At 46.1% G+C, this 22,167-nt stretch overlaps 1 protein-coding gene and 1 pseudogene across 1 annotated transcript; both read right to left on the minus strand.

The window, feature by feature from the left end:
• Nucleotides 1-1,889: 1,889 nt before the first annotated feature.
• Nucleotides 1,890-3,620, minus strand: LOC149370978 (solute carrier family 22 member 6-like; annotated as a pseudogene).
• A 10,547-nt stretch (nt 3,621-14,167) lies between these two features.
• On the minus strand, nt 14,168-20,442 carry LOC149370979 (glutamate receptor 1-like). Its single transcript, XM_089584398.1, has 4 exons — nt 20,308-20,442; nt 19,347-19,564; nt 16,502-16,791; nt 14,168-14,644 (listed from the first exon to the last, which is right to left on the minus strand). Exons 1-4 carry the CDS (start codon nt 20,318-20,320, stop codon nt 14,380-14,382), a joined length of 786 nt encoding a protein of 261 aa, XP_089440524.1. The 5' UTR covers nt 20,321-20,442; the 3' UTR covers nt 14,168-14,379.
• Nucleotides 20,443-22,167: the final 1,725 nt, after the last annotated feature.

Consider the following 22,167-nt stretch of genomic DNA (forward strand, 5'->3'; position numbering starts at 1 on the left):
AAGAGGGTTCTGTTTTGAAGATCAGAACGGCAACGAGCGTTTTCAGGCCATCGAAAAAAAAAACCGGTGCGTGTTTTCTACGAGAGAAAACAAACATCACAAATGGCCCATTTGGCTGTCAGGCATGCGATAACTTCCGATCTCAAGGCAACACCCGCCTCCCGCCTCAAATGGACGAGTCATTCTAACCTGCCACAAAAAGACCACCGCCTAACCGGCGCCTTTCCCACAAATTCGGGCACTTCGCAGACAAAACCTTGTCTCGTCAGCGACAAAAACTTTCAGCCTTGCACAGTGAAAAAAAAAATGACATGATGTAATCTCAGATTCCCCAAATCCTGTGTCTGACAAGCAGACAATTTAACGGCTCAAGTTAGTAGGAGAGCCCTTACCGATCAGCCAGCCAAGCAAGCACAACTCGCCTTAAATTTGAATGCCCTTGAGTGCTTGCGGTTTAGAATCTTTAAGTACAGCGGCTGCACTGTGGCCCTGAAAATGCATAGCGAAAAACTCATTCCGTTTGCTTTTTCAGCTGCTTTCCTGCTATTCTGACGGCGCTTATGCATCGATGTCGTAATAGCTGGCATGCTAGAAAGCGCGCTTACGAATATCGGCGGCTGAGGTCGCTGTTCGTAATTCCCTTTTACCTTATTGTATCGCTCGTTAAAGCTACGCTTTGTTTTGTTTTGTTTTGGTTTGGTTTGGTTTGGTTTGTGGGGTTTAATGCTCCGAGGCGACTGAGGCTATGAGGGACGCTGTAGTGGAGGGCTCCGGAAATTTCGACCATCTGGGGTTCTTTAAGGTGCGCTGACATCGCTCAGTACACGGGCCTCCAGCATTTCGCCTCCATAGAAATGCGACCGCCGCGGCCGAGATTGAACGCGCGTCCTTCGCGTCAGCAGCCGAGCACATAACCATTGAGCCACTTCAGCGGGTCATCAAAACTCTGTTTTCGATGAAAATGACATGTCGCCTACCCCCAGACGGTGGCCCAACATTCTGGCTTGACTTTTCAGATTTAGTGTCCCTTTAAAGAGAGGCTTGAACGCCTGCATTATGGAGAATGTACCACAAGCTTTTGCCCGTATTACGCAGTCATGGTAAGTTAGTTTACAACGCTCCTGCGTAGCTAGTCTCAAGGGGGCAAATTATTTTTCGCTTCCATTAGCGTAATTGTAGATAAAAATTTAATGCCACATCCAAGATTTTTTCATCATTAATTGGGCGGAGATAGCGATCACGCGACTTTCGGGGTAATCGCTTAGTATCAGGTATAGAAATTAGAAGATTCACTTGCTACGCATGTTGATTTTGGCACTCACTGAATTATTACTATTCAGACAATCGTCAAAAAAAACCCCGCTACCTGCACTCTAACGTATTGCTGGTAAGTCATGCTAGTTAATTGATTTTCGCCTGTGTCTATATTCGACCCGGAATGCTATTTCTGTACTCATACCCTGCTAAATTATCGCGTGGAACAGTCTGCTAAGCACATAAGTACGCCCGGCTGATTTATCCTGGGTGTACAGTGATAGCCTCTATTGGCCTGCGGTGAAGGGCAGCATGCATATTTTGTTCTGCATGGTCGCGCATGGTGGTGGGCACGCAAAACAGGCCCAGTGGGAATATATCTTCATAATTTTCGTTACAATATAATTTTATTAGCTTGTGCAAAGATTTAAGGCCAATTTAGGTGGAATATATTGCATGTTAATACTCTGCCGTAATACGAACAATAAAGCACTACAAAATCGGGAAGTTAAACCATCCAGTTCAACAATATGCAGAAAAAGACTAGAAGCGGTACTCTATATGCATTGAACCAGGGACAGAATTCAGACAGAGTACAGAATTCCCGACGAAGCAAAAAGCGACCAAAACACTAATCACGTATACTTCACACGGGCTATAGCACTGGGCTTCGGGGTTTCGAGGACGATTGTCCAGAACGGGACTTCACGTCTTTGCTTCGAAGCCTTAGAATGAGACAGTGGATCGAGTGTGTTCTTCATATAGCCCGCATTGTCCACGTTACCGCTGACGGATACAGGGCTGCTCAGAGTTGGCTGCTCGGAAGCTTGTGGAATGCTGAAGTGTGCAAGCAGCATCGCGAACAGCGCGGTTCCAGCCAGGGCAAAAAGGAGGTCTCCACGCAACATCCCGAGCAGTATGGACAGCAGGTAACCGCTCACACCACCCACACGGCCGAAACCGAAGAGCCAACATATCGTTCCGCAGCGGACGGGCGTCGGGACCATACCTAATACGCTGGTGAATATCACGATATTCACTGCGACTGAAAGAGGTTTAGCTAAAACAAACAACGCCGTAGTAAAGGGCTTGTAGCGCACAGCGAAGCTCATGCTTATAGCGCAGGCCATAACACCGAGCACGGCTACGCTTGTGGCCAACAAGCGCGGCGTGGCGGTTTTCATAAATGTTATGAACACAAGGACAAATACTGCGAGTTCCAGCGGGATTGATGCCCACGGGAACCAGGCGCCTGCTCCGGATGTTACTCTGGCCTCGAGGAGCAGTATCGAGTGCATCGTAAACGTAACGGCGAAGGACGAGCCGAACATTACGAATGCCCGCCTCTGTACTTAGTTCGCTTCAGCGGCGTTCTTTGTGCTTATCATAACACGGTTGGATGTCCTGAGGACCTCTGCCTTGATCCTTTCCAACATGCAGGCCGTGGTGGAAATCTGGAAGCGGTTTGCTTTGGCCGCACTCATCATCGCCATTTCATCTCTGGCCATGTCGTTCTTGGCGACGTGCCAACGTGCCGACTCGTGTCCAACTGCGAATGCGTACAGAGTTAGGAGCGTCGGCGAAAGCATGAAACTCTGCAGGAGTATCAAGTTGAGCTGGGGCAGCTGACGAGCCACGGCGAACCAGACGTCTGCCGTCAACACGCCTGCGGCCATGGCAATGCAGAGATGCCGGTGCCGGTGGTCGTGGGTGGACGCTTCGAAGAGTAGCGTGCAGGAGAGCACCATGACCGTTGCACCGCTGCCAGCGTTGAAGAACCTGGAGAGGATGTACACAACGTAAGACGCTGCGAAACATCCGACCAGCGTCGTCAGTTGCAGGATCGCCACGGCCGAGAGGAGCACAGGCACCCTTCCGACGCGGTCCGCGACGTGTCCGACTGCACTCACGAAGACCAGGGATCCGGAGATGTAGAAGGCCTGGGCCAAAGCGCGAAGCGGTCCTCTGTGGCACACCAGGTCCCAGCGGCTCGAGATGGTCTTCCCCTCGTTCTCCGGGTCGTAGTCCCACTTGTCACAGGCCACAGTCTCCGTGTTGTTTTTGTCATTTGGGTATTTGTAGACCGTGCATCGACTCAAACGACCATTGGCCTCCAGGGGGATCGCCACGTTCCTCCAGGTGGCAGCAGACATCACTCCGTCCGCGGGCTGCTTGCACCAGTGGTCGATGTCGTCGGAGATGAGGCGGAAGACGATAGTGTGGCAGTGCTGCGCAAACACGGAGAACATGCCAAGGACGCAGAAGCAGCGCTGAAAATAGCCGTGGCCGAACACATCGCCGCAGTCGTAGCAGTCGCTCGTCACCAGGTCGATTCTGCTCAGCTTTTGCCGAGACAACAGAAGCATCTACAGTGTCAATAAGGGATATAACTGCCACTTCAGCGCTCTGTAAGACCGTGGTTACCGGGCGACGTTGTGGTTGTTGTTGTCCTCTAGACGTCGTTGTTGGTTGGTTGGTTGGCCTCGAGTAGAATGGCACATACCCACTACGGGGGAGTGGCCAAGACACAGGCGGTGAACTGTTGGAATGATTAGGAGCTTTAGAGGAAAAGGAGAATTAATAGGGTATAGGCTGACAAATTGGACGACGCAACGAAAGGGGTCCTGTTAGCTGGGAGATCGAAGATGGGAGGACGGCATAATGTGCAGATTTGAATGCAACATCTGGAATGGTTCAATTTTGTATTGACTGAAAGAGAGGCAGAAAAAATAAAAAAAAAATAATAATTGTTCGTACGGATGCCTTCTTTTCTTCTCAGATTCGCGCGTGGCCACGAGGCTGGTTCAGTCGGACGCCTTCAACAAAACTGAAAATTAGGAGCAAATTGTAATGCACCGACGCCGCGTTGCTGGCTCTGAAATCCTGGGTGGTGGTTAGCTAGGCATATTTCTTGTCTACATCGTATATTCTTTTAATGCCTCGTCACGAGCGCATTCGGTGGATGCCACAGAGCTTGCCCCATGTTGACGGAGATTTGTGGTTTTTCTAGGGCCTCATGTTTCGAAGACGGAGAAGTGTGTTGGTGTAACCCGAAACCGGGAGAAAAAACTCCAATGAGAGGGAGAGAACAAAGTTCATGCACAGAATGGATTGGTGGGCCCTCATTCCAGGGGCTTATTGGTTTTTGCTGCCGCTCTTTGGCCGGTTCACAAGCGAAAGCTTGTATTCCCAATGTTAGCTCGACGGCGCCGCCTCCTGGTCCTTGTTTGTTGGGTTATTGATTCTTGGTAAAAAGGCGAGTTGAGCGAGTTGGTACATCTTGAGAAAAAAACAGCGCAGGAACAGGGACACAAGGAAAGAAGACGACGGGACAGGCGCAGCCTGAGTACATCATCATCATCGTCTGGTATGGCTGGCTTTTTCTGGCATGCCTGAACCATATAGTATAAGTTAGCCGCTTCACCGCTTCACCGCAGAAGGCGCAATGCGGATCGTACGAATTTCGAAACATACAGCTGGTATTCGATTGCAATTTGCTTATTATGACTCCTTGCTCTCTGTTTAGATTTTTGTGTGATTCGGTGTATACTTTTCTTGTTAATCTTTAATGTTGGACTAATCCCTACGGCTTAATATCGGTTCTGAATCATTATATACCTACGAATGTGGAGGGAACCAGGGTAAAAGCGTGCGGGCAGAGGCGTGAGCGCCTTCATTTCCAGCATCCGCAGAGTGTCCTGGAGCCCACGTGACTATACTTTGCGTGTTAGGGCATGCAAATTGTTCTGTTCACTTTTCTTCCATTTCAAATACGCTGCTGTGTAAGCGATCCTGCTCGCAGTAAATGCCTGTATTTACTTCGTGGTTTCTTTTCCTTTAAGAAGATGCTTGCGGTTTGATACCGTAGTAATCATTCCATTCTGGCCACTTGCTCAGTTGTTGCCTGAATAGCCTAATCACTTCAGCGTTCTTGCGCCTGCCGTATGTTAACAGACCTTGAATTCTTGAATTTCTTCTTCGATTTGCGCTCCCCCCCCCCCCCCCCCCCAATACTATAATAGGGTCAGAGTCTCCTTTCTTCCAAATTATTAGTAACTCATATTGGTTGCTGGCGGGTTGGAGTCCACACCTGTTAGCGTATTGTTGCACGGTATCCGCAGCACATTGTAGTCTTTCCTGCGTGCTCCCAATTGACGCTCCGGAGGTACAAATCTTAAGGTCGCCAGCATACAGCGCGTCCTTGACACCCCGCATGCCGTACAGCCTACTCGGCAGTTCTAATAGGGCAATGTTGAAGAGCAAAGGGGACAGCACTGCTCCCTGCGGTGCCCCCTACTTCCCTGTCTCATGTTCTGCAACGTTACTTCTCCGACAGTGAACGTAACTCATCGGTTCGAGAGAAATTCTTTGATATTACTATACGTCCTCACAACACCATTCCAGTCCTGTAAATTGCACCTTCGAGGTGTAATGCCAGAAGCGCCCTGTTCTGATAGCTCTACGTTTTCATATTATTCCTTCTTTTATCTGTAAAAGTACGTCTTCATGCAGTCAAATGATTTGGTCTGAACCTGAATATAGTATTTGATAAGAGGCCACTTTTATCTTAATGCGTGTAAATTCTTCATATATTACTTTTTCCATCACCTTGCAGTTGCACGACGTTAGCGATATTAGCCTCAAATTCTCGACACTGATCCCTTTATCATGTTTCGGAATGAACAGAACTTCTGCCGTCTTCCATTCCTCAGGCATTTTCCTTCCGACCAGCATTTGTTAAAGAAGTCCAAGGAGATAATTCGTTGTGAGGTTCCTCAATTAGGTTCGTGCGGGCTTCTCAAGGAGCATGGTATCATTGAAATCGATGCAGCTTAGCAAGAGAACTGCCTTTTTGACACCTGTCTGCAAATACGCTGTGGCTTCATGCAGTTTCCTACTACTTTGCAAAAGCAAATACATTTTTGTTCTGTCGGCATTTAATATTTGTACGGCATTTTTAATTGTCAGACACAGCAGTATCCTCACAACAAAAGGAAAGAGGCAAAAACGGGCATCTAGTGACCATGTTGTAACAGAGAAATATCATGATCGCTCTTATACGTAGACAATGCTTACTGCAGTTTGGTATATTTCTTTTTCTTCAGAATGTTTGCAGCCGTCACCCACAAATTATGTACGCCTTTTGAAGTTTAGAATATTTCTTTTCATCAACGAATATATTTAACTGTTCGTGCTCTCACCTTGTGCTCATTGTTATACTTGTGATTATTACCTTTCCAAGTGCCTTCACTCAGACTGGTAGGTATTTGACCAATTTTTTCATGTTTACATTTTAAAACATCGATTTACCATTGATATTATATGTGCTTCTAATCATAACTCTAAGTAAACCTTGTCAAGTGATGCAAAAGCTGCCAAAGTCAAACAGAACTCTTTCTTGAGAGCTAATCCAATTGCATTGATAAAGTTGCACATGTTGCACCTATATGTTCCTTAGCAGCATATAACTAGAGACTTTCGTTTTCGACAAAAAACGTAATTTACCCGATTCTAGCACCTCAAGCGCATTTTTTAAAAATCGAGTTCAACCCGAGAAGGGGCATTTTCACGGAGAAACCGAGGTTTACTCGATTTCGATGAAGAATACATTGACCCGCCGCAGTGGCTCAGTGGTTAGAGCACTCGGCTACTGAGCCAGAGTTGCCGGGTTCGATCCCGACTGCGGCGGCCACGTTTCGTTGGAGGCGAAACACAAAAGGCGCCCGTGTGCTCTGCGATGTCAGTGCTCATTAAAGATCCACAGGTAGTCGAAATTATTATTGCGAAAGCAATACTACGCTAAGTTTTGAGCCTTCAGCGTGGTCCCGGTGGTGGTCCCGGCGGTAGTCACGCGTCTGTGACGTCATACCGAGGTGAAATCTGAGCTATCAAGTCGGTTCGTCGGCGCGGTCCCAGCGGTAGGTTTTGAGCCTTCAGCGTGGCCCCGGCGGTGGTCCCGGCGGTGGTCCCGGCGGTAGTCACGCGTCGGTGACGTCATACAGAGGTGAAATCTCAGCTACCAAGTCGGTTCTTCGGCGCGGTCCCAGCGGTAGCCACGGAGCGCAGCAGATTCCAGGCAGTAAGAGAGGGGACTGCGTTCATTTCGAAGAAAGGAAAGGCGTCTTACCAACTGTGGGGTTTAGTGGATACCGCAATAACACTTTAAGCTAATTCTGGAGTTCATTGATGCCCTCTGACATAGACAGCGTGGTAGACTGCGTTGATTTGGAGGACACGAAAGGCGCCTTACCAACTCTGTGGTTTAGTGGACACCTCAATAGCACTTCAAGCTAATTCCGGCGTTCCGTGCAGCACTCAGGCTTCCACATTCTACTACTTTAGTCACTAAAGTTGCTTGTAATTTGCTTTCGCAACCTTCCGGGGCTTAACCAAGCTAAGCCTCTGCCAATTTTTCCGGAGTCCTGCACTACAGCACCTCTTTCTCTCTTTATTCAAGCTTTCTCTCCCACCTTTTCCCCTTCCCTTACGGCGCGGTTCTGGTGTTCATCGAGATAAGTGTGACAGATACTTTGCCATTTCCTTTCCTAAAAAAAAATGCAATTATAGAACACACAAAGTCAAAGGGTTGGCGGGCACGTTAAGATATACGTATATGTATATGAAAAGGCATAGAGACTGGACGATCTCCTGGACAAGGCTAAAGACACCGAACAAAAATTAGATTATATTCTATGCTTTGTCCAGAGGAGTGTTCTTTCAATGTGTGATGAGTTTCTTAACGCTTGTTATTCACGACGTTACTAAAATTAAGGGTATATTTTAAAAGTAGATTTTAAAAGCGAGACTGCAAAACACGGGTACTGATCATACATTTATTCGGCATCACGTATCAAGCGCTATCCACCCTGACGACGTCTTGCGCCAGGGCACTTGTCCATTTAAAGTAGCCTCTGTGATGTTTAACCCCTGCATTCGCAGTGTAATAAAAGGCAGGAAGGTCTTGCATGCACAAGAAGTTTTGTGTAGGAGATTGACACTTTAGCGACGAAATAACTGCAATGGATGAGAAAAACTTAGGCGAGCAGTTTTTTTTTGACGATGCCTGTTATTTCAATGTCATTTGTGAAATAGCAAACAAAAATTTTATTCTGCTTCCCGCACAACTTGCGAGTATAGTAAATTGTCTTTTGCAGCAAAAAAAAATGGCGTCAAAAATCCGGTTCATAGAATTTTTTTTCTGAATAACCGATCTCGACCCTAATTTGGAATAAAAAATGTTGACCGATTTCTTCCCGCGAATTATGAAAAAAACTGAAACCTGGAAACGAAGGGCCCTACATATAAGCCACATATACCCACAGCCAGGTTTGCTCATAATGAGAAGTATTGTTTTGCCTAGCATTCTGATCTATGATGGATTTTTATTTTATTTGTTGATGTTTCGTTTAACGAAGGTTGCAAAAGATGGCATCGTTGATTAGGCAAGAATATCCCAGTTAGCACTACCTTTCCAGGACGTATACCACATAGTGCTTCTAGTACCTGTGGCATCAAGAGTGTGTGTTCTTTGTCGGTTGAGCGAAGTAGCCTTCTGAAAATATAACTGCATATGCAAGACACCGCAATATCACAGAGGATGTTCCCAGAAGTGCCAGCATACGACTTTGCTGCTATATTTCAGCCTGCAGCTAGAATTTTCTCCCAATAGAAGGCATAAAAATTAGACAACGAGAGCATATGGAAGTCGTCATGGGAAGTTGTTATCGAGGACGAAAATTTGTCATTCGAGAAAATCAGCCAAAAATGTTTAGTTTTAGAGACTAAGTAGAGCATATACTTGCCTTTGATATATAATGCAGTTGACGCTTAATCATTCCAACTTAAAAGTTGCGGAACATCTGTTTGAACTGTGCAAACTTTAAATTAAGGGGAGCCTTTTGTTTTGAGTTCAAATCACTCAGTTACTTGTTTCCTTCGTGACTTTTCGTGACTTCATGAATATGAAATAGTTTCTTGTTGAGGGAATATGTATACTAAGAGCATATTAAGGGCCTTTATAGAATTTCTTTTGTTTTCTGAACTCCTAGCATTTGCACATTCTCGATACTTTGCTCTTTGGGGAGTGCCTTTTATCGTTATTTTTTGTTTGTCTGAACAGAGCTTGATTCTTGAACTTCGAATCATGTTTATTGTAATTAATGGGGAATAATGAACGTGCAATAAACAAGATGATTCAGTACCGCCACCAACGACGACGAAGTGCTAGCGCCGCACGTCGAATGCTCGTGCTGGAGAACTGCCGCTTGTGTGCCGGTCTCTCGCCTCGCTGGTTCGTAGACTACCTGCGCTAAGGTTTTCGTCGCCGGCGCTTTCAACGTGCCAATAAACAGCTCTACAAAAGTAATATTTTCCAAAACAAAACTGTTTTCCTACCTAACTGAACGTTTGTTGAATATCAGCATTTTTTGGTTTCTTGAAAATTTAATTGCCTAGTCGTTATCCAGTGTTTTGCCTAATCGTTATCCACAGTCATCACAGTTTATCCACTAATCGCCATTTATCGCTGGCGGTGCAAACTGACACAATTTTATCCTTTTTTTTTTTCAGGATCACTTCTCTTCAGATCAGCTCGAGAAAGTTCCTCATGGAAAAAGAAGCTAGAATGGAAAGCCATTCCTGTTATTTTTTTCTCACATCAAGCTGAGATAGAAAGGAAGGCACTGTTCCCTCGTCAGTCGCCTCTGTAGATATCCACTGCTGATTCATGTCGTGTAATTCAGCATATGGAGGGGTGATAAAAAGAAATGCGAACCGCGCGGCCCCTGTATATTTCGCGGTTCGCATTTGTTTTTCTCACGCTCTGAAAAAAAAAACGCTAAAGTCATCCATGATTGTAGCATGAACAACGCTAGAGTCGTTTTATTACCCGCCATGTTAAAAGTGTTATAAAAATAAATGCCAAAAGCCTGCGCGCAGGTACCGGGCTCTTCGCATTTTTGTATCGTGAGAGTGCTCACGTGTGCATACCCAATCAATAACTACATCCCTTTTTTTTGCCGAATTAGCAAGAGAGCAACGATATGCTTCGTTCGCTGCTGTAAAAGCCCACCCAATTTGTAAAGCAAGCGTTATTTCATAGAAACTCAACAGCGCGCGGCCGTCGCTTCAGCCGCGGTGGACCAAACATGGCGGCTGGCCGCAGGTGCCACCGGCGGTCGCAGTACTTATCCCGTTCCAGCGACTTTAAGAAAGGCTGCACTGCAGCGCGCATTCTGTTGGCTGACGCCACCCGTACTCGGCAGACGCCGCCGGTGCCACTGCGCTTGCACCTTGCCATGCCGAAAAAGCAGTGACCTTATGCAAAAATGCTGCCATCTACCGGAAGAAAACCGAAACGAGCAAGCGACGCCATTTTGGGGGCTTTTGGTCACGGAGTCAAAGTAGTTGTTTGGTGCGGACCGTGTGCTATCACTTTATTTTAAGCTTTTATTTCTATCTTTTATTTGAAGTTTTTCTTGTAAGAGCATTTGATAGCTTTCGTGTTTTCTTTGGCTTGAAGAATGCAAACACTGCTGGTACAGCCGTGACAGTTAGCATCGTGCGCCCACTAGCTATAGTTCCTCAGGAAGTCATTTTCTGTGAAATGCTTTGAGCAGATGCGAGCATTCGCAACGTTTAACGGGGGCTCCCCCTTTATGGCGATTAGCCATGCTTTGCGACTCTTCAGCTCATCTGGGATACAGTGGAAAGACACCTGCAAAAGAAAAACGCACAGGAAATGTGCTGCATACCTGGAAATAATTTTTTTGCTGCGTTTGGCTGAATGCATGCTTTGCTCAACATCTTATTTACATTGGAACTGAGAAGAGATTTTGGTAGTTTTGGTCTTCTGAAAACTGCTGCTTAATGCGCAATTGCAAGAAAATTTCGTGTATCATACTACAGTGAGGTTTGTTATCTGAAATAACTCAGAACAACAATTAGTCGAGCATTAGGGACGTTATGAGCTGTTTTCCAATTTGCATAAAGCCTAAAATGCCTGCTGGTAGCATAGCCACCTCATCAACCCGTTGTGGTGGCTCCCGTTGTGCTGCTGAGTCGAAGGACGTGGCTTAGATCCCGGCTGCAGGCTAAAAACGAAAACGCCAGTATATTGAGGTTTCGACCTCACGTTACAGATCCCCAGGCAGTCAACATTAATTCGATGCCCTCTACTACTGCGCGCCTCACAACCCAGATGTAGCTTCGGCGCGTTAAAATAAAAAAAAAAACGGCCTGAACATCTTTGTTGCTCGCATTTCTGTGCCCCACGATAGTAGGCATTCGGCAGAGTGATGGTCCGAACATGGCTGGCGACGCTGCACAGTGGGTCATACCATCGCTTGGAAAATACGATCTTCACAAAATACGCGACGATCGAGCAGCCGAACACGAGCGGTAAATTATCGATTTACGCTGCCTACTGAGTACACTAGTTACTGACTCGGGCTACGCGAAGGTCCGTTGCGGATCCGTTCGCCTGTGACACTTCGCAAATATAGCATAAGACTTGCATAAAAGCAAAGGGAAGGTTCAGGACAAAAAAAAAAAAGCGGGCACATGAAGCCGAGCGGCAGACGCAAATCTAATCCCGCGTGAGAAGCTGCTAGCTGACCGACGTAGTGCGCCGTAACTGCTAGCAGGCAGGAGCGCTCCTCAGCAAATGCAAGATAAGCAAACAGCCCACTTATTAGCCTTTTCAGTTCTGCAGCTGCTATTTGTGTTGTGACTTCATCTACGATCTAATTATTAACTCTCGAAGAGCACTCGACACTAACAAGAAGCCTCCCGCTGCCTCGCATCGTGCTCCAGGCGAGAAATAAAAAAAAAAGTGCACGAAACTAGCATTCTTACCTTGTTTCCTTGGTTATTCATGAGTCCTCTTTGTGTACAGCAAGGTACAGAGCAATATTTGGGCATCTCGGACGACGATAAATGCCAACGTGCGCGTCGCTGCCATATACTGCGGTGTCCGGAAGCCCCCAACATGGCGGAAACGCGCGCGGTCAACGAAAGGGGGCGCCAGTTTCTGCATAAGGTCTGAGATGCACCTGCGTCCCCTTTTTTTGTCCAGTGGTTCGCATGGTAAGAATGATCTCCCGGTTAGCTCTCAGCTCCCCATGTGTATGCCGCGAGGGTGAGGGAGTAGTGCCGGGAGGTGAAGCCCTACGCACCCCCCCCCCCCCCCCCTTACCAGGGTCCCAAGTGCAAGCACTGCTTCCTTTGTTTCGTATCGCGTTCAGTGCTTTCGTAAAAAGGTGAATCATTATTCTTATGCAGCTAATGTGCCCATAGAAGGTACGCGCAAGCCCGTATATACAGGGTCTGTTCTGAAAGTAGTAGGACTGGTTTTTTTCCTGGGCGAACGGGCGGACGGGAGGTGAACTGCGCGTGCAGGGTCGTTGAAGAAGGATATTGGGAATGCTGGGGAAAATCGGCAATCGGCTGTCGGCCGTTGAAGAGAGGAGGTCGCTTGTACTGTGAACCCCTGTCGAAACGTCTCGTCACGCAGAATCGTCGAGCGTTTACTGGATCAGCGATACGCGATCAAATTTTGAGTAAATCTTGGTAAAACGGGCAATGGGACTCACAACATGATTAAGGAGGCCTACGGTGACGCTTCCATGGGTAGATCAGTTGTTTTTTGAGCGGCACAAGCTTTTTTAAGAAGGTAAGGAAAGAGCGGAGGAAGACGACCGCTGCAGACGCCCTTCGACCAGCAAGACCAACGAAAATGTGTAGCGAGGGAAACATTTACTTAACATTGATCGTAGAATGAGTATCAGAATGATTGCTGATGACTTGAGCATTCCTCAAACCAAAGTTTTTGAGATCGTGACAGAAAACTTATCCATAAGGAAAGCGTGCGCGAAGTTAGTGCCGGGAGTGTTGTCAGAGGAGGAAATGGCCAACCGGTAGGATCTTCTTCATCATGTGAATGAGGACCCCGATTTTTTGCCCAGCAGAAGGCGGCAACGCTGCCTCAGGCCCCCTACAGCCTCGACTTGGCCCCGCCAGACTTTTTTCTATTCCCGAGAATAAAATCGACGCTCGAGGGGAAACATCACAGATCGGTAGAGGTGGTTCAACCGGCCGTGACGAGGGAGCTAAACAGCATTCCGGTCCAGGCGTTCCTGGAGGCGTACGAAAACTGTAAAACTCATTGGCAGCAGCGTGTAGGTGCGGAAGGATGCTACCTTGAAAAATTGTAATCGTTTGTCTTATTCTCTTGAATAAATTTTGTTTAAAAGAATGAGTCCTACTACTTTCAGAACAGACCATGTATTTCTCATCACAAGAGCTTAATTCAGCTTTATTATGCATACGGGTCTATTTCAGCCCGAATTCTCATATCTTGTTCTAATGTTATTACTTCACGTATCTGAACTTGAGTATGTATGGTTCAGAAGCCGCAAGTAAATTGCTTGACGGAATAACTAAACGACGTCAAAGATTTGCTTTATAAGATAGCGCGAGGGTAGTTTGCCGTTCAGAAGTTCTGTCATTATTTCCTGTTTCGTTTTCGTTTTTCAATCCAGAAGATGAATTTGTATTGAGAAAAAGCTCAAAGCAGCCACATGGACACCTAAAAGGCGTAGTTGTTAAGAACCGTCTAGGTTAAAATTTGACACACGACTGGACTCACGTTTGAGCTTTCCAGATGTCCTTTTGAAGCTTCCCTGCCGCTCCTAAACACCCTTGGTGCATGGACTAGGCATTCCTGTACACTCCAGGCGATGTCAAACATGCTACTCTGCCAAGCTGTAACCGTTCTTACCAAGCTGTAGCACGGCACATTGCATGTATGATACAAAGCAGCATGGTGCAGTACAAGCGAGTGAATGAAGGGAATAGAATCCGCATGTACCTCTTAGCAATGATATTAGGAAAAGAACTTCTTTGTAACAGAATATCATTGCTTTGGCAAAATGACTCCATGTTTAGTCAGTACTCTTCACTGGGTACAATGTCTTCCCGCAGTTTGGGTGAAAGAAGTGATAGCGTAGCACGAATATCTTTTTTTAACACTAGTGATGATGCACTGCTACATTGCAACTAATTTGCTTATAAGCTAGACGCAGTACGCCACGGTTTTCTTTTACGCTCGCAAAACGAAATCAGTGATCAGTCATTGAAGTGACGAAACGCAGCCTTTCGGCGGCCGCGAATGGGCAGTTTCTTCGAGATAAAGCCATGCAGGGCCAATTCGCAGAGAAACACGACCAGTGCCGCTGCCTGTCCGATGAGCATCATGTAGAAAAGCGCCGCAGTGTCTTCGTACGTCAGTGAGCGAACTTGCGACGAGGAAGGCCTGGTGAGGTACCACGACCGAGACTTGAGCTGTAACCGCTTCCGCTCTGTGAGTCCGGACTCGTGCATCCAGCGGCATCTGCAAACAGGTGTGAATAGATTCCTGGCGTGTCAGCGGTGCTTCACCGATTGTTTCCAGTTTAGAGCCCGCAAGTCCACGGCCAGACGTGGGCGTGAGGAAATTGACGACAGAATTTCTGTGCTTTTTCTGGTAATGCGCCAAGTAGTGAAAAGCACGAAAATGTCGTATTTGCCAACGCTGTTATCACCGCTATCTGCACGATATTTCGGACAGTTCGTTTTTGTGTAAAATTTTTCCCGATCTTTTTTTTTTTCAGAAACAAACGAAGTAACGGAAGTTTGCAGGTATCCGGCATCCATTTCATAAGTTCATGGTTCCTGAGTGGATCTTGTGACTCTGCTTTAAGTTTTTGTCACTGGAAGTAAGGTTTCATTACGGAAGTGGCGCAAATTACCAGTTCTAAATTAAGCAAAGAACGCGGAACCTTTTATTAGATGCTAGACCGCGCTGTCCAAAGGTGGTATAATTACTACCCTGCATTCCAAATTGCTGCAGGAACGTTAACTGGTAAAAAAAATGCATTAGCTATGTAACTAATGCAGCAGTGACGAAATTGAATCAAGCACACTAGAAACTGGACAAAACAACGCAGTAACAGTATGCGAGATGCTAGGCATTTTTTTGCTTATCGCACTGGCTATTATCTTTTGGTGAAATACAGACATCTTTAATGCCCAGAAATAAAACGTACGGTCGTAGTTGATTACTTTTAGTAGTTCAGGATACGGCACTGAATAAAACAGCTCTTCTCTTCCACGTCAACAGAGAAAGCATAATGTAAGTCATTGTTTTCTTCAAAAAGCTGGACTGCAACCCCTGAAAGTTTTGTAAGGAAGGGATCAGTTATGGTAAGATCATTAAAACTTCGCTGAGCGAACCTAGTGACGCAATGTTGCCTGGTACCACCGTCACTGACAATCGTATGGAATGGCGCTTCAGGTTCATATGTTTTAACACTGAAGGAGACATTTCAGGCCCCGCTTCCGTAATTAGAAATGTTATTAGCAAGTCTTTACATCTGGACGTTTGCACAGTTCTATTGTCTTACTTTTGATCCTAGTTTCGGCCTGTCGTAAAAGAAAAGAACTTATAGAAAACCTACGATTTATGACTGCTTTCAAGAAAACCTCTAAATCAACAAATTTCCTGCGCGAAAATAGCACCAAAGAGTATAGTTCACAGTTCATTTGTTTTCTTAGCTTTTTTATTTTTGTGTTTTGTATTAACATTGCACTTAATTTATTCAACTCTTACAATCTTTGACTTCTATGCCTGTACAATAATTGTAATATAATAAATGAATTAACCAAAGGCCCAAACTACATTAAATATCTGCAGTCAAGAGAGCGCAACTAATTTAAACAAACTGCTTGCTCTTTGGAAAACCTCCTGCAGCACACACAGCAACTCCACTTCATATACGGCCACATAGTTTGTTAGGACTTTCGTTGGAAGAACTAATATCGAATTCCAAAAACTGTTTGTGAGTATCGACGGCATGTGATTGGCCGGCGCTGAGGCTTTAGTATTTTGGGCTTTTCTAAACATCCCACACTCATTTGGTGATGCCAGTTGTAAAATCACTATCACTGCCCACTTTTAGCCAGGATATAGTTTTGATAGAATATGAAAACACGCATTGCTTAAATGCTGAAAGCTGGGCTCGTTGGTTGCTGCTAAGGTAATAACAATGCACACGAACACATTCGCGTTGGACAGTAACTGCATGATGTTCCGATGGGCTTCCTTTAAGCTCTCACTATACTAAAAGAAGATAGACAAATGCTGACAACTGGTGCACTCGCTACAGAGTGCATTGGTAGTGGCACTGCAGTTAAACGGGCCAGAACTAACCTCGTGTGGAGAAGTTTCATGATCCTAGGGTCGAGGCCCTTGCGCATGAACATGCAGAACTGGGCCGATATGGTGTGTTGGCGAGACGGGTAAATGATGCCCAGTCCTGGCTTCTGCGGGTACAGGGCAGCAATGTAGTTCTGCATGACATTGTCCTCCATGAAGATGACGGCGCGTTCGGCAATCATTTCGTCGAACGTTTCACGAGTGAGGACCACTGAAACAGGCATGATGGAGCGATGTCGGATTGCCGAGGACAGTATCGTTTGCAGTTCCGGTTCTGGTGATACCTATGTAAATGCGTACAGCAAAGGTGCTATAGTCGAAGGAACAATAGCTGGTCTTAAGAACGCGATTGGAAAGATCCTCGGCCCAATGAGAATATATCTACCAGAGACAGCCTGGCGAACGTGTTTGACACTGTATTTACCAACGTGCAACAACTTTTACTACGTCAACAGGGCAGTCCTCTGTCGTTGAAAAAGCGGCTGTGTATGAATTTTTGCGCGTGTGCGGGAATGTGTGGAGACTGCACCTTCATCAGAAGCGTCCTCCGGCAACGGTGCATCTACCACATACGGGCCTCCACCCTTCATCCTCTAGAAGCGCCACTCACCACCCACCTGCACCCTACAGAGGGCATGCACCCATTACCCGCCCACCCATTGCCACCTTCAGAAAGCTCCATCCAACAGAAGCCCGCGCAGTAAAGGAACGAAAAAAAGGCGGTGAAATCCAATTCAAAGACGCAATGCGACACGAATAGTGTAAAGGAAAAAAATAAAACGCAAAATGTAAAGCCAATTATGCTAGCCCCGATTTTTTACCTCACATTTTATGATTGCCTGAGCATATTTTTTTTTATATTAGCTTGCACGTGGGTGCGTGCACGCGCGTGTTTTTGTGCGTGTGGGCGTGTGTGTTCACGAGTGCGTGCGCGTGTGCGTACGTGTGCGCGTGAAGAACGCCGACAACGCCGACGCCGAGTGGGTAACGGGACCTTTAACTTTGTCGCGTTATAATATAAGGGCATACAGTACGGTCCACTGTTAAAGAGAACACACCATCCCGTGGCCGCCGTGCTTCGCGACCGCTGATATGCGAGAGCCGACCAGAATCGGCGGGATATAAGGCGCATGTAAGGTAAGCACGGCTGGATTTTCTTTCTGTGCATGAGCCTCGTACCGCCCACTCTTACCGGTTTACGGCGGCAACATTTCGCAAAGCACGGCGACCATGGGATTGCACATTCTCTTCAACAGTGGACCGTACTCTACCTCTCTTCACAACTGCCTCCTACTCCTGTGTACAACGCTTAACGAGAACGAGATCGAGAGCACAAGCTCGTGACATGCAAAAGCAAATTCTTCACTTAACCGGTTACCTTGTTAACCGCTTAAAGTGCTAAATGTACACCGTTGTGCCGAAAGCGAACACGCAGGTTTTTTCGAGTGGGTGCTATACGTAGCAGCGATTTATTTCCTTTCTTTCAGGTGAATTAGCAAATATGGTGGTCTTTATGCCATGAAGCTAGAACAGTAATTATTTCACAAAATAGTGAGCCTAGTAGCGCGTCTTCTGCCATTCTTAAGAAAACTTTTTGTCATCATCAAGAAAATCATCTTTTTGCTATTTTTTAAGCGTCATGTGTACCTTCGGAAGAGAAAGTAATTCCACGATCTCTCGGCTGTTTATGACCCAAATCTTGGAATTTCAATGCCTCAATCGTGGAATAACTCATGTCAAAATCTTAAAGCATTTTAACTCCGCGCGAAAATTTGCACATTCCTTTAAAAAAAAATTAACTTCTGGGTTTTCCGTTGAAAAAAACACTTCGCGAAAATTTGCACATTCCTTTAAAAAAAAATTGAACTTCTAGGTTTTGCGTTCAAAAAAACAATTTGTCTTTCTTGAGGCATGCATGAATTATTTAGGTGAAAAAATATTTGTGTAAAATGAAAATAAAGAACGACAGCTGAAAAGGTAAATCGGACTGCGTCGACCCTATCGCGCTTCTGGAGAGTACTGTGTACTTGAGTCAGAAATAATGCGTACATTTTGCGTGACATCGTAAACTGCGCTGATACAATAAAGCGTCTACTATAGTCCGTCCCACGATTTGTTAGCGCTGTAGTGGAACCCACGTCTGTGGCCATGAAATTAGGAGCGCAGTGGTCAGTATTTCGGATTGGGTCGTGGGGTTTTATCATCCAAACGCGACTCAGGCTATGAGGGCCGCCATAGTGGACGACTCCCGACTAATTTAGACTACCTGGGGTTATTTAACGCGCGCTGACATCACAAAGAACACGGGCGTTTTTGTATTTAACCTCTGTCGACATACGACTGCCGCGCTAGGGATCGAACCCGCGACCTTGGCATCAGCAGTCTAACGCCAAGGCCCCCGAGCCACAGCGGAGGGTTCAGTCTTCAACTGTGCGGCCAATCACATCGCCTGACTGGCAGCCATTTTTATAAATTTCGTAGCGCTACCAGGACTGCGTATAGGTGAACGCCGCCTGTCATTGAGGAACGTTATGTGCAGGAACTCTTGAGAATTTGGCCCTTACATTCTGGCGAGAGCTGAAGCTTTCTTCTCAGTGAAAACAAATTTGACGAAACGGAAAAGAGTATTGTCCATGGTACCAGTTTTGACACCAGTTTTCTGGATTCACTCCCCACCCCCAACTTTCCCCCAAAACGGAGACAGTCGAAGGTGCACCTTGCATTATCACCAAGGGCAGCTTCTTTGCATATTCATTTCATGTTTTAAGTGTCATGGAATGGCGAAGGCATTTATGATTGGCCAGTGTCGCAACTTGTGACGATGAAAAACATTCCGTACCTTGCATTGATGCTCGAACGTGGTCCCTCTTATGATTATGGGTTTGAGGTGTGGCCTCTCCGCCACATCTCTGAAGTACTCCAGGCGTTCAGTGGGCGTCCTGACGCTCATGCTGGCCTTCATGGTTCCCTGGAAAGAGTTCATCAGCACCAGGACCGCCAGCCACCAGACGGCGAATATCACGCGGCCCACCACGTCGCGCACTGGACGGATCGTGCCTGCCCGCCAAAGGGAGTAAAGAAACCAGAAAAGGAACATCGACAACTGCGGTCTAGTCGCAGCTGTGACCTTCCATAGCTACGCAGTCATTCTTCAGGGGTTGCGGTATTAGCTAATTTTGACCACTGGAGCACTTAAGCATGAGACCCTTTGCAGGCCGGCTCAAAAGAACCTTTCCTCGACAACGCTACCTCTCTGCCCACAGCTCATTCCGCTCCTCTCGGCACTGCTGGAAGCTGTCCTGACACGTGCAAAGAAAGTTATATTCCCACCTCCATTGTATTATAACCCATGCTCTCCCTTCCTACTCCGTATCTTAGTCCACCGTAAATCCAAGCAGTGTTCGTCGTTCCTTACATATGTAATTGGCGAACATTATACCCATCCAACTCTTTGAAATGATGATGTTGGCGGTAATTTACAGGATATATCAGCTCACAATGTAGAAGACAACCCCAGTTTTCTTCGAAGTGGAGGGCTTAGCACGCATCATGCATCGATGCGAGTATTTACAGCAAACGTTCGTTCCAAGGTGATGAACTTTTAAATTTATAAAAATCGCTAAATTGCATCGCTTATTCGAGAGTTTTTATCCAAACGAGGGAGAACATTTCGCTCTTGACGTTGGACAAGGGGCTTAAAATCGCGTTTTTCTCCCGTCCGGTCACAAATTGGGCTTGAAAATAAGTTCTTATACAAAGGTATAAACACTGCGGGCTATCACTATTATAAAAATGCTCGCCTTCGAACATCATGACACCAAGGATGTCGAAGAGGTTGTCGATGATACTGTCCTTGAAAGGATATCCAGACCGGACCACATCGATGAAGGAGATTAAGGTGCTCACCAAGGGCCAGCACAATAGTAGGCCCAGCCACACCTGTGGGTAGCAAGAGAACGAAGGTTTGCTCGCTGATGTGAAAAAAGAGCAATAAAAATTGTTCCTATTAACGGCGCAGTTCTACCTTTACGAAGAAATATCACCTTTAACTTCTACCACGCACTGTACGCACTTCTTTTACTACCTATCGTGCCTCCTGTCACACAAAATGCAATTTGATGAAAATTAAAGAAAGGCGACAGCACATTTTCCTAAACCTGCAATTCCTTTCAGGCGCCTTTCCTGTGAATGAACTGCTTTAACTTTAGAAAACAAAGTAGTAATAATATCATTTTGAATTGATTTCCAGCACAGACGTGCATTACGACTCTGATTATTATCAACGTATCGTCTCTTTATTCACATTCACAATGAGCGCGTTCAACCTGCCTTCACTCTATTCATTTTATGAAATATAAATTTGGTTGCACAGCATGTCATAGCGCAATACAATCCACCGTAGTGAAACCTGTTTCATTTGACTAACGTGGAAAATTGGGCGTGTTGGTATATGTCTTGAACAAATAAATAGTAGCGCAAGGAGACGAGGACTAGACGAGACAACAAGGATGGCGCTGATGACACGCACTGTTATGCCTAGCAGAGTTTTTAAAACAAAATCTAGGGATGCTATTTCGTCAGTCTTCAACAACCATCCTAAGGTATCCTTGACTAAAGGCAAGAGCCACGCAAAGAAACGTTGCGAACGGTTAAGCCTTTCAGAGCTTGTAAAGGCGATCGATAACAGCAAGAAAAACTTCTTAAATGTATTCTTTAGCGCGAAAACCCGTAAGTTAGAAATGCCACAAAGGACTATTGTCTCTGAAGCTGGAACATGGCAGCATTCTGTCGCAGGTTTTTCCCAACGACAACTTAAGCTTTTACCCGTGGACGATCCGCTTCTGGTCAAGAACTCTAACCACGTTATAGAATTCTTCTCCCATACTCATGACAAGGGCTGCAAAGCCTTCTCAATCGACATTAAAGACCTTTTTTATTCTTTACCTCACAAGCTAATCCTTGAATGCGTTGAGCACTCTATTGACAAATTTGGCTGCATTGCCGTCCAGAACGCAGCTGGAGTTCCAGTCCGAGGTTTTTTAGAGCTTTTAGCCTTTTATTTAGAGTCAACTTACATCCAATTTGAAGGGACATCGCACCTGCAAAACAGGGCGTATGCATCGGGTCTTGCATTGCCCCAGCCTTTAGTGACCTTGTACTTGCTCATTTAGACCGTCTTTCAATCCCATCCTTCCAAGACCAAAACATTCGCAGGGTCTTTAGGTTTGTAGATTATTTTTTAGCTGTTGTAGATTGTGACGCGCAGGCAATTGAACGTGCTGCTAGAAAGATATTGGGCGCCTTCCTAACCCACGAACTCCCAGTGAACGGCCAAATTAGGTTTTTAGATATCAGGCTCCAATTTGATGGTGATGCTGTCTGCTGGGGCTATGAGCCGGGCGCCAAAAAACCGCTTCTGCCATTCAACTCTGCACACTCAAAGCTCGTTAAGCGAGCCATCGCCACCTCCTGCTTTAAAAACGCCTTTAGCAAAAGTTGCTTGCATCTCGCCGCAGAAGCGTTCAACCATCAAGCCGATAGGCTGAGCAGTGCCGGTTATCCGCAGCACCTTCTCATTTCGGTTGCTGAAGGCCTACTCAAAAAGTTGCGCACTGACGTGCGTAAGTGTGACGCCCACGCGCAGCGTACGAAAAAGGTAG

The sequence above is a fragment of the Amblyomma mixtum genome, chromosome 1 (assembly GCF_055824585.1).
Source record: "Amblyomma mixtum isolate Tamu chromosome 1, ASM5582458v1, whole genome shotgun sequence".
NCBI classification, from domain to species: domain Eukaryota; kingdom Metazoa; phylum Arthropoda; class Arachnida; order Ixodida; family Ixodidae; genus Amblyomma; species Amblyomma mixtum.

Bases quoted from the DNA above. Each gene is read 5' to 3' on its own strand.
- LOC149370979 (XM_089584398.1), bottom strand. The intron at 16,792-19,346 runs GTACGGAATGTT...GCATTTACATAG, and splicing joins CGTTCGAGCATCAATGCAAG to GTATCACCAGAACCGGAACT. The intron at 14,645-16,501 runs GTTAGTTCTGGC...ACCTGTTTGCAG, and splicing joins ATGAAACTTCTCCACACGAG to ATGCCGCTGGATGCACGAGT.